This window comes from Cariama cristata, unplaced genomic scaffold (assembly GCF_000690535.1).
Source record: "Cariama cristata isolate BGI_N322 unplaced genomic scaffold, ASM69053v1 scaffold352, whole genome shotgun sequence".
Lineage (NCBI taxonomy): Eukaryota > Metazoa > Chordata > Aves > Cariamiformes > Cariamidae > Cariama > Cariama cristata.
Genome location: NW_009601848.1, coordinates 310 through 11,699, shown reverse-complemented (window position 1 = coordinate 11,699; position 11,390 = coordinate 310). Strand labels below are relative to the sequence as shown.

General features: G+C 39.4%; 1 protein-coding gene across 1 annotated transcript; it reads right to left on the bottom strand.

The window, feature by feature from the left end:
• Window positions 1-4,822: 4,822 nt before the first annotated feature.
• NDUFS6 (NADH dehydrogenase (ubiquinone) Fe-S protein 6, 13kDa (NADH-coenzyme Q reductase)) lies at window positions 4,823-10,972 on the bottom strand (the record flags this gene model as incomplete). The annotated part of the gene is made up of 3 exons (XM_009710596.1): window positions 4,823-4,888; window positions 6,826-6,948; window positions 10,919-10,972. Coding segments are annotated over 3 exons (243 nt in total), but the record flags the coding sequence as incomplete, so codon positions are not given.
• Between the last annotated feature and the right edge of the window lie 418 nt (window positions 10,973-11,390).

Here is an 11,390-nt window from a genome sequence, read left to right as displayed (position 1 = left end):
AAGACAAATCACAAGTGAAGACTAGTAGAGTTTATGCAATATTTTACCAGGCTGCTATACAATAAAATCTCTTAAATCTTTCTCCTATATTTGTAACTAGTTCAAAATAAAGAGATCTCATTTTAATCATTAATGACTGTAGTGAAAGCAGTCTAGATTTCTTGATCCACACAACTTTAAGAGAAAATCTAGCCAAATGCCTGCCTACTTAGATCACTTAAATTTACACCTTAGACCAAGTGACAGTTTCAGAAAGAACAGGCTTTTGAGTTAGGCACCCTTTTATTGAAGCAGGAGATAAGCACTAGAGGTTGTTCCAAAGAGACAACTTCATTATAAGATAACTATTGCTTTGTCAAAGACCTAGTCCTTAATAAAGGGACTGGGGGGAAGGGGAGCAACAGAAACATGGAAGAGAACAAGAATGAAAGCAGGAAGAAAGTTAAAAAATGTAAAACGAGAAAATACATCCAAAGCTGAACATTTAAAAAAAGGTGGGAAGATACCTACAAAGCTGCAGCTAGTTTTACAAATTCCATAATGTTTAAATATATTTTCATTTCACGAGTGGATTCACATTGCTTACACTGCTTAGGGATAAGAACGTTTTGCTTGAATTCTAGCGCTCGCTAAAATGACATCTCCACTAGAAAGTGCTGTCGATAGCATTTGTCCTGGCATACAGTTGCCCGTACATCAATAAACACGTGTACACAGCAGGCTGATGGGGAGGACTTCCTAAAGAAGGATGTTGTATCAGCAGAAGATGTACAGATAAGAGCAGTTATGCATATTCTCACAGCATTTGTGTCACACCAAAGGAAACTAACAGACCCTTTAAAAAAAAAAAACAACAGAGGTGCTTTAAGGCAATGTTGCCAGTGCTCCATCACATCATTTCCGTATTGCACAGATTACATTCCTGGTTCCTCTGTTGCACTTCCATAATCTGTTCTTCTACATGGCAATTTTTGCTTTGTCAGCTCAATTTTTGGCAACTGAATGATGAGGATTTTGGATGGTGAAATGAGCATCAAGTGATTGGATGGCAATGCAAACCTGGAATAATCAATAATGACTGCACAACTTTCAGGTGCAGAAAAATAAGTTCTAGTAACTGTCAGTTAAATTCACTGTATCTCAAAGACATCTGAGCTCCACAAGCTATTTTCTGCACGGAAAAATGGATAATCATCATGTTCCACCTGCAACCCCACGCTGCAATCCGTCAGTAGAAAATGATTTGTGATCTGCAAAGCCTAGAGTGAAAGCTGTCACTACCTGGGCACACGAGGTCTTCAACACATATCTTGTTCCACAGGCTACTAACACTGGTCAGTGCTTGACAAAAATAAAAACATGTCAAAGGATGATCATCCACATCACAGTGACATTTACAGCAACAATACATATTATGTTTTTAATTCTACTTTTTTTTGCTCTACTGTATTGCCTCTGATTAAGAAAACTGCTATTCTTTCCTAGTTACACAAGTCCTGAAGGACGTCTGGAGAGGGAGATGCATAATAATTTGCACCACGAACTTTATGACAAGGTGAACGCAGAGTCATTTTTCCCTGATCAACCTATTCCACTGGCAAGACTGAATTGTCAGATGTGCTCCTCAAGGATCCCTGGCTTTGAATTTAGCCGACATACTCTAAGACCACCACAGAAAGATTGAATTGCCTCTCAAAACAACATAGACCAATAGCAGGGAACACACCAAAGAATGCCAACAATGTGGATACTACAGAACTAAACATTTCTATTGCTATTACAGTATACTGTATTTCATCTGATATTTGCAATAGCATTAAATAAAAAGTGAAAGTATTACTTGCAGGTCAGAGAGTAAGAAGTATAGGGATACTATTTGCTGATTTGGGAAAGCCTGTTACAAGAGCAACTTACAGAGCATAATCAGATGTCATACGACTGAAAAAAGTTTTTAAAAAGGTGCACTTGCATATTATGCCGTAGTCATAGTAGTGCTTTCTGCTCTTCTGAACAAACAGGACTTGCCTTGTAAATTCATTTTAGTTACTTTTTAATTGGAGGACAGAGAGCTACCAAGTCATATGGGGAAAAGGACGGACAATCCTTTTTTGTTTTGGAAGTTTAAATACATAATGATTTTCACCAAGAAAAGGTAAATATACGTGGCAGTAAAGGGAAAAGAGTCTATCTGATTTTATTAGGTAAAGGCAAGATACAGTTGTTAAGGCAAGCTACACATCAATGTAGAATACTTCATATCCCCATAGAGACAGAGTATAAACTATGGTTTCTACTCTGGTAATTGGAATAAGAGACTATTGTTCCAGCCTGGGATGAATTATCTATGAAGAACAAAGCAGTGATTTAAGTCTGAAATCTTTATTCCATATTGCTTTCTAGTCTGAATTTGTTGCCCAAGAACTGTAATGCTGATTTGATACTTGAGTGTTTTAGTCCATCCTCGCTTTGATACTGATGTGCTTTAGTCTATCCTCATACATCCATTTTCATGTGTATCTGCTTGTGACTACCACGGTAAAAATTTCTGCTTTCCCTCACTTCTTTTTCCTGCAGATCAAGGTTGGTCTTTCCACGTGTATGTGGACAGTGTGGCTCAAAGAGCAAGGCTTCATTTAAGCAGCCATTCCCAACTAGATATATAAACTTAGCACACAGGAAACAATAAGGCGCAAAGTCTGAAGTTTTTCTGTGAAGATCACGAGCAAAGTAGAGACCTTCTTTGTTTCACTGGTGTCAATGGCTTCACATATCACAAGTACTTGAGGGAGAATATCCAAGAACAGCATTCCATGGTTGAGACCAGTGGGATGGGATTTGTCTAGGTCCTCAGCAGATGCTGTGCCAATCTAAACATTGTTAATTTATTATGAGCAGCAGTGATCCAAGCAGATATATTATTTATAAGAAAATCAAAGGTCTAAGGAAGAGGACCACATACAATTACTTGTTTCAGGTCTCTTTGCAGAGATGATCGCACCATGAGAGAACTGTGCCAGCCAAGACGCTCTACAAACTGGTAGAGCCAGACTAAAAAGCAACCAGACTAATGCTTAAAGACAGACACTGCAAGTTCAAGTAATTATTTTATATTTAGAGCATGAGATGGACTTATCAGAAGACTATTTATAATGTCACATTTATGCTCAGTTGACAGATCATTTCCATAAGCTCAGATAGGCTGAATACAAGTTACTGGGTTTTAGGAAAGGATCGTTTGCCATCTTTGTACATGCTCAGGTGCTGCTCAAAATGCAACATACATTAAGTCTTCTTAAACCTGACCCCTGCACCAACATTACAAAACTACAACCATCATAACAGCCATCTAGCCTCAGTCAGACCCTGGGCTTACAGAAAAGTCAGTGCTTAGTAACCTACACTGAATTTGCAATGCATAACTCTAATAGTACTTCCTAAATCTAGGTCATTACAAAGAATAAATTAAAGGTCAGTCAGATGACCACTGAAACCAGCAACAATGGAAAGGAGAAAAAGAGAGGGAAGGAAGAAGAAGGGGAAGAGATAGAAAGGGAGGTTAAGCTCTTACAGGTGGAATGAATGAAAAAAGAGGAGAGGTGTACATACATGTGAGTAACTGCAGTATAGCCTCTAAACACACTTCTACAGACATTATAGTTCAGACCTTTCTTTAAGCCTGACTCTGTTGGTTCAACTTCATCTATAAATTGACACAAGCAAGTTAAGCAGCTGTAGGCCAACATAATGTGTTTCAACTTGATACCATCACATCAACTTAACTAAAGTGACATAAACAGCAAGTTTAGAATCACACCCCATTAAACTTTGGCCAAGCAGCAATTACTACCTGGGACCATGTTCCAACATCAGCATCTAAAATAAAGTCACTTACTGACAACAGATTAAAAGTTCAAACCCTCCTTCTCCAACACACACCCTGTTTGAGAGTCATGCTTATATGACAGAATGCTACATAAGTGAAATTAAGCAAGAAGGTAGATGGTGTCCTACAACCAGCCTCACACAGCCTAGGTGATGGATGCTTTCACTGTCAGATTATCTGTATTAAAGGAGCAGAAGCTGCTACCTGTAATGGAGTAATCCCTACTTTGAGTCTGACAAAACCCAGCTCCTAAACAGGTTTCAAGGGTGTGAATCCCAAGTAGAATCAGATATTTACATTCTGATCCTCTCAATTGGAGGACAAATGCTTGTGTCCTCACCTTTCACATGTGCCAGCTTAGGTAGTTCTTCAGCTCATGCTGATTACCATTCTAAAGCAGTGGCTGTTACTTGTAAACAAATAGCAAGTGTAGCTGCTTAATTCATAGATGACAATCTTGCTTGCAGGAGTACGTGTTGTAATGCTGAGTATCATCTTTGTGCTTCCATTTGTGAATCTAGCTATGGATACTAGCCCATGAACAAATTAAGAGTGTCAAACAATGCCAAAAGGCAAACACCTAGGATAATTAATCCCCCAGCAAACATTTACATTCAATTCAGTGTTGGAAAGAATACAAATCTACCTAGTACAAACCAAACCTATCCTGCAGCCAAACACCACTTTCAAGCCTGCGAGAAGTCTGCCAAACAAGGCAAGACATTTGTTCCATGAAAAAAAAAATTAAGTACAAAGCAGATACTGTAATATCATTCAGCTCTCAAATACCTGACAAGCTGGCTTTTAAACAGGTACAGACTGGACTTTCCATAGGTAAGACAAACACAAATGCTAATCTTGGGTTTCTAAATATATTGTTTATTTATAGTTAAGCATTAACATCTGAACAGAAATCTGCAAGCACGCAGGGATAACCTTTCAGTGCTGTTTCTGTTTAAACTGAAGTCCACAGTAGCCACATGTTCCGGTCTTTGTATCTTTGTCCTGCAAAAATACAGAAGTACAACAATTGCTAGTTTCACCTTACAAAACTTTCAGAAATTACAAATTTTCTCATATTTACATGTGCCATCTTAAAACAGATCAATATAGCTGAAGTACAGAGCTTAATCTTATTTGAAACACTGGAATTAAAAACAATGTATGAGGTACATGCTTGATTTCTGTATCCTATGCAGCTTCCCTTCTGCTAGCTTTTAAACTACCAGGCCTAATCTCAACAATATAATTTTAAAGTCAAGCCAAGCAATATCTCTTCAGCAAGAAAGGATCCTCTTATCGAACTGGACATCTTAAGTCAGTTCAGTCATATCTGTTCCAGTGTTCTAAAAAGATCATTTCGCAATTATTTTAATACAGAATAGGATTTGGCATTTCCAAGTTATATGTAGACAGGAATTTTGGCCAGTATTGTAAGCTGACAGAGTTAGTTGCAGGAAGGAGGAAATTTCAGAATTTTTCCTGAATCCTACTGAAAGAAAACATTTCAGAGAAAAGTAGCAGTTAGTATTGTATAAAATTTTTTTATTCTTCCCAAAAGATACATTTTTATTTTTTTTTAAATTTAGAAGTGTGACTGACAGAGCTGTTGCTGTAGTCCTCCTTAACACAAGAAAAGACAAGACAGTTATATAAACACTACAGGATCTTCTGTCATTTAGCAACATGACTGTTTGCAGTCACGAAATGAAGTAAACTCGTGGTTCCTCCTCCTTAATACAGGATTAGAAGTGAAAAATCCAGACTCTCCTCTACCCCCAAAAGCCTGAATTTCAATTGTTAGGGGTAGGAGAAACAAGCTGGTCTAATACCATTCTCTCTCTGCAGCCATTAGCTTTCAAGAACGAAACCACAGACATGTTGTAATTTGACTGTTAACACAAAAAGATCTCAAAATTCACAAAAACTAAAGCATTCCTCAAGAAGAGTGTGGCACAGGTCAAAAGAATCAACATAAATGCAACCAATTAGCAGTGTGCTACAGAAGTTAACTGAGGACTGAAGAACACAAGCTTCCTAAGTTCTATGAATTAGAACCTCCAAGCATTTGACTTTGAATAATGTAAAATGAATCATTATAAAGTGCTTACTTTATTCAAAACAGAATTGTTTGTGACTATTGTTAAGGGTCGCAAAAACAATGACAGTAAAGGACACCAGCTCTCCCCCACCGTTCTTCTGGGTATTAAGCAAACGTCAAAGTTTAAGTGAGCAAGCAAAGATTTTAAGACATCTGCAGTCAGGGTCTGCCTGAGAACAGAACCTAAGCAACAGGTCATCGCTGATTCCACTGAGGTCATATGACAGTAGCCTCAATATTCTTACTCTCTAGAATAAGAATACACTGGAAACTATCACTACTGTCAGGGTAAATACAAAGATAAGACGACATTTATTCTTCACTGATTCTCTGACCATGATAGAAACTTTCAATCTTCAGAACTACCAAGATTCCCAAAGACTGAAAGAGTTTTGGTTTGGTTTTTTTTTTTTCCTTGAATGTGCAAGACTTCAAAATGAATTGCATATTCCCAAGAATATTGCAAAGGCACCCTCAATCTACATGGTGGCATTTAAATAATTAGAGTAAGTTTCTCAAAACACTGCAAGCATATTATTTTTTGCTCACAAGGCACTGTTTGCTCACATTACTTCATAGTTAATTTATTTTTTCCCCAAAAATGATTGTTCCATCGCACAAATCAAAATCAAGAGCAAGAAATGCCTGGTAACTTCAAATGGAAACGCTCTAGCTCTTCTGAGTAGAAATCTTAATTTTATATTAGGCACCAAATAAAATTAACACCTCGGGTGGTTGGTTAACCCCTTTACTTTATTAAACAAACATGCCAAAAAGTAGACGATCTTACAAACAAGAATTGACAAGCAAAACATGCTATACACAGATCAAAAGATATTACCAAGTTTATGTATACTTTAGGATGTCCCAAAGCTCCACCACCACCATCGCATGATATCACTCTGCTTTCAACTTCACTCACAGGCTGCTCTGCTATCAAATCAATCGCAAAATTCTTGTTCACCTGTAAGAGAAAAAAGGAAGCTTTCAGATACCTTCCCTGCTCAAACACAAAGCAATTGCTATTTACCAGCTCCCCAAGCAGCTCCACTACAGCCATCTTGAGAAGTTCCTGCGTATGCTTCCTCCCACCTCCTCCACCAACTCTTAGGCTGTGCTATAAGCCAGATGAACGAACTAAGCATGTGAAACTGCAAAAGTAATCCCTTTCCCCTGATACACAGGTGACATCAGCACTCAGGCTTACAGCGTGACCTAAGCAGATTCAGCAGAGGGGTGAGCAGGAACAAGCAGCCAAGAACAGAAGAGATTTAACTGACACTGCCTCTGTATTGTGCTTTAGCAACTACATGATAAAATTGCAAAAGACTTACTGCTGATACACTTCAAAAATAATGGTGGGACAAGTAAGGTCAGGAGCAAGATAAAACAACTGCTGGTAATTTAAAGCCTCTCACCGCGCACCTTATTCTATCACTGCGCAGGAATCTCAGGAAAACAGGAACGTGGTGCATAACAGTCAGAAAGGCAAATTGTTCAGCATTAGAAAAAAGAAAAATCTCTAAATGTCACTATGCCACTTTGTAAATCCATCTTATACACACTTCCTGAATATGTACATCACTGACAAGTAGGGCTTTTTCCCAGGGCACGTCTACCTGGCCCGGCAAACGTACCCATCTCTGGACAGGCCTGCGATGCAGCAACTTGTGCCTCAGCAGGACCTACGGCACCCAGCCACAGCACCTTCCTCCCTTGTCCACACCAGCCTCTTCCAACCCGGTCTGCACCAGCACCCAGCAGACAACCAACCCTACCCCTCAGGTAAACATGCTCCAGGAGGGGCCAGCTTTTTCAAAGGCAATGTTATACACGCAAGAATAGAAAATAATATGCGAACCCAAAGAAGGTACTATCTACTGCTCCGTGTATGAGGTTCATAAACATGCTGGTATTTGAACGAAGATGAGATTCTTAGGAAAAAGATAGCTAAGTGCCCATTAAATGAATTCCTAAGCACTACAATAGCATTTTTATATAGTTCTAGTACACAACAACTTCAGATCTTTCACCAAGCCTGCAATTAAGTCTCCCCAAAACTTGCATTTTTGGTACAGCAGTGGAAAAGTCAGCTTTGCCAACAACTGGATTTTCTTTACCTAAATAAGATAGCTAAAGTTACCAAAAAGTTAACTTTCAGTGAATTGGCAACATCAAGAACCTCACTGCCTGTGGCCTATGTCCACAAGTCATACGTAATCTTTGCCAACCTGCAAGGATTTTTACTGCTGCTTTTCATAACGCTCAAAATTGTGCATCTTTCATCTCATGCTAAAAAAAGAGGGAGACACCACTATGATGTACCTCTGCTTCAAGATCAGAAGCAGAACTCCACTCTTCCCAACATTTAACCGCAAAGGTATTTGTGAGGAGAGGAGGGGAAGCAAGAACCTCTCGTTCACTGCACAGCTACGACTTGTCTGTGGTTCAGACTACTAAACAAAAAAGTCTAGGAATTCACAGGGAAATCATGCCAGAAAAAAAAAAAAAAGAGACTGAGAAAAACTGAGGGGAAAAAATAATTGGTTTCAGTTACATCACGTCCCTTCAATTAAAACACAGCAGTAGTTAGTAGGAAAGGGTCATTTCCTGCAGCACATCCAAATGCTCCTTGCCCAATGCATAATTCAACGAGCATTTTTTTTGCTGGCTGTAGTGCTAGTTTTACAATCCCACTGCTGCTTCTTTCTACCTACTTGCCTGTGCCAGTACATGGTCTGGGAGGCCAAGAGATAAAACCAAACTTTGAACTGACCCAGGTCCAAAGATCCAGAGGGAAGGCAGGAGGTTACATTTAAACTGGACCAGCTCTGACGTCAGTTCTCGCAGTTTCCAGTGCTGCACGAGCCCAACAGAAAGGTTAGAGCCAAAGCAGGAACAGTGATGTCGAATTAGGTCCTGTGGTACCTTCTGGGTTGAGGGCAGGATGGCCCTAGTCAGACTGCAGCGGATGCAGTTTAACAGTTGCCATGCTGTTTTCTCACAGCTACTTGCTTGAGGCCCTTGCCAGAGAGCACTATTCCCCTGGTTCTGCACATGCAGCACAGAGAACAATGATTTTAGCTAAAACACATGGATTTCATTAGCAATTAGGCTAGCAGGACTGCAGAGACAATAGTCACATACTCTGGGCTCTGCCCCCGGGCCTGGCCACCACCCAGTAACGCCACGTGTAGTAGCCAGGCGCGGGCCCAGACGCCCTCACTGAGGGCACCTGCATCCAGGGGCTGCGTCCCCGGGCAAGAAAGCTGCTGCAGCTGGACTGGGATGATCACAAGCCAGACTCGACCTCCTGGAGCATACTGAAGGTGAAGAGAAGTGACCAAGAAAGTACAGTCACCAACTTCGCAGGCTAGCTTCAGAAACAAGACAACATTCAGACTACAGCCACAGCTGTGAAACCCTAATACTAGCAGCTGAAACACACTGGGGGATAATACTGAAGCCCCTAGAGAGAGATCCCATTAACAAGCACAGATGAGGATCATTTTAGCATTTAACACGTAAATTTTGTTCCAATTTCACAATTAAAACCTAGCATTAAACCTTGCTCAGCAGAGTTAAAGTTTGTCTTTTGCTGGAGGAGGAGGAACTGGGCAGAACTGAAAATCCTGGGCGTTCCTCACCACAGAGTCTGAAATCAGCTGCTGGAAAAGGCACAGCAGAAGGACCGGTGCCCTGTGGAGAATTAGGCTTAAGGAGCATTTCCTGCAAAGCTATAGAAGTAGCACAGGAACAGGCAGTGCATTTGGGAGAGACCTACTTTGCCACTATCTTCCCAGAAGTAAACTACTTCAGCATTTTAAGTGACAGTTTCATTTAACTATTTCCCATGCAGAATCCCCATTTTTGCCACACAGTATGAGTTAAATTGTATCTGTGATACAAGAAAGCAAACACAATACGAAAATTCAGAATCAGCATAATTAGTTCAGGTTAGTTTAGGAAGGGAATAATTATACGCAACTACATTAAAGATCTCCCACACCTTATATTCAGTACCTCTACTATACATACACATTTATAACATTAACACTAAGGCATTAATCAGATACTCGGGCATTGAGGAATACAATTTAGCTGAAACAATCTCCGTTTCTCTCCCAAAGGCCCGCAGATCCCATATGGAGCTGTGCTGCTCAATCATTAGAGATAGCTCCGTGCTAAAGGACCTACAATTTCACATACCTGCTTTATTCATAAGCAGCAGCAACAGGCCCAAGTAGTACACTTGGATGATGCTGGTGTTACTAGACTTTGTCTTTGAGGCTTTGTTATTTCAGAATACTCTAAATTTTAGTTTTATATGGTACATCATTGTTTCAGCAAATGCTTCCCAGGCTCTGGAAATGAAGTGGCCTCTTTAAAAACTCAGTTTGGGTAAAGATCAAGATTTTAACTATGGAGAGGCAAATTAAGCTTCAAAACACAGATTTAAACAGATATATAGATGCACAATTCAGCACGGCATTTAATTACGCAATTTTTATGAACACAAATAGCACTAAAAACATGCTTAAAATTTTCTTAAAACACCTGCTTAAAACAAGAAGTCATCCAAGTTTAAGATGCTCAAATGCCTACAACTTCCACAGCATAAAAGCACTTTTAACAGGCGTAGGGTGAATCTTGAATTTTCCAAATTTGCCAAAAGTATAGAGGTACATAGAAGCTACTGTAAGCTGTCTTAAAAGAAGAATTTTCACTATAGTGAAAAATAACACCAAAATTCAAAATCCAAACCAGTTTGGGTTTGGTAGGGTTTTTTTGTTTGGTTGGTTTTGGTTGTCATTTTTAAGTTTGGTTGGTTTGTTGGTTATTTTTTTTAATGACAACCAAGCTGAGGTATAAAAAAAAGTTGAAGTATCAGGTATAAAGAAAACCTACTCGTGAGTACAAGTAAAATGAGTTACCTCCTTTTGCCGTCCAACAAATCTAACTCTTCTATAATCCTTTTCTTCATACACCTAAAGTATAAAATAAACTTGATCTTATTTAAACAGCAATAACCATAAACAAAGAATACAAAGGCTTACAGCACTGTCAAGACTAAACAGTTCAAATTGTTTCCTCAGTTTCAAGTATTGTCATCATCTTACAAGTATGTACTGCACAGAAAAAGTACTTTCCATTTCTCTCACACAGGAAAATAAATTTTAGGTTGGAAAGTAGGAAAAAAAGGGGAGGGGGGGGGGAGAAGTTTAAAGCCAGTAAACAGAAGCCTTAGCCTTGACCATAGAGGCAAACATAAGATTTATTACTTATAATGCTGTTCCTTGATCCCACACTGCCATCTGGAAGGTGAACTAAACCAGGAAATTCAAGTTCCGTTTATGTTCGAGTCAACCAACCCTAGTGAAACCCCCCTAGGTTAGCTCCACCGGC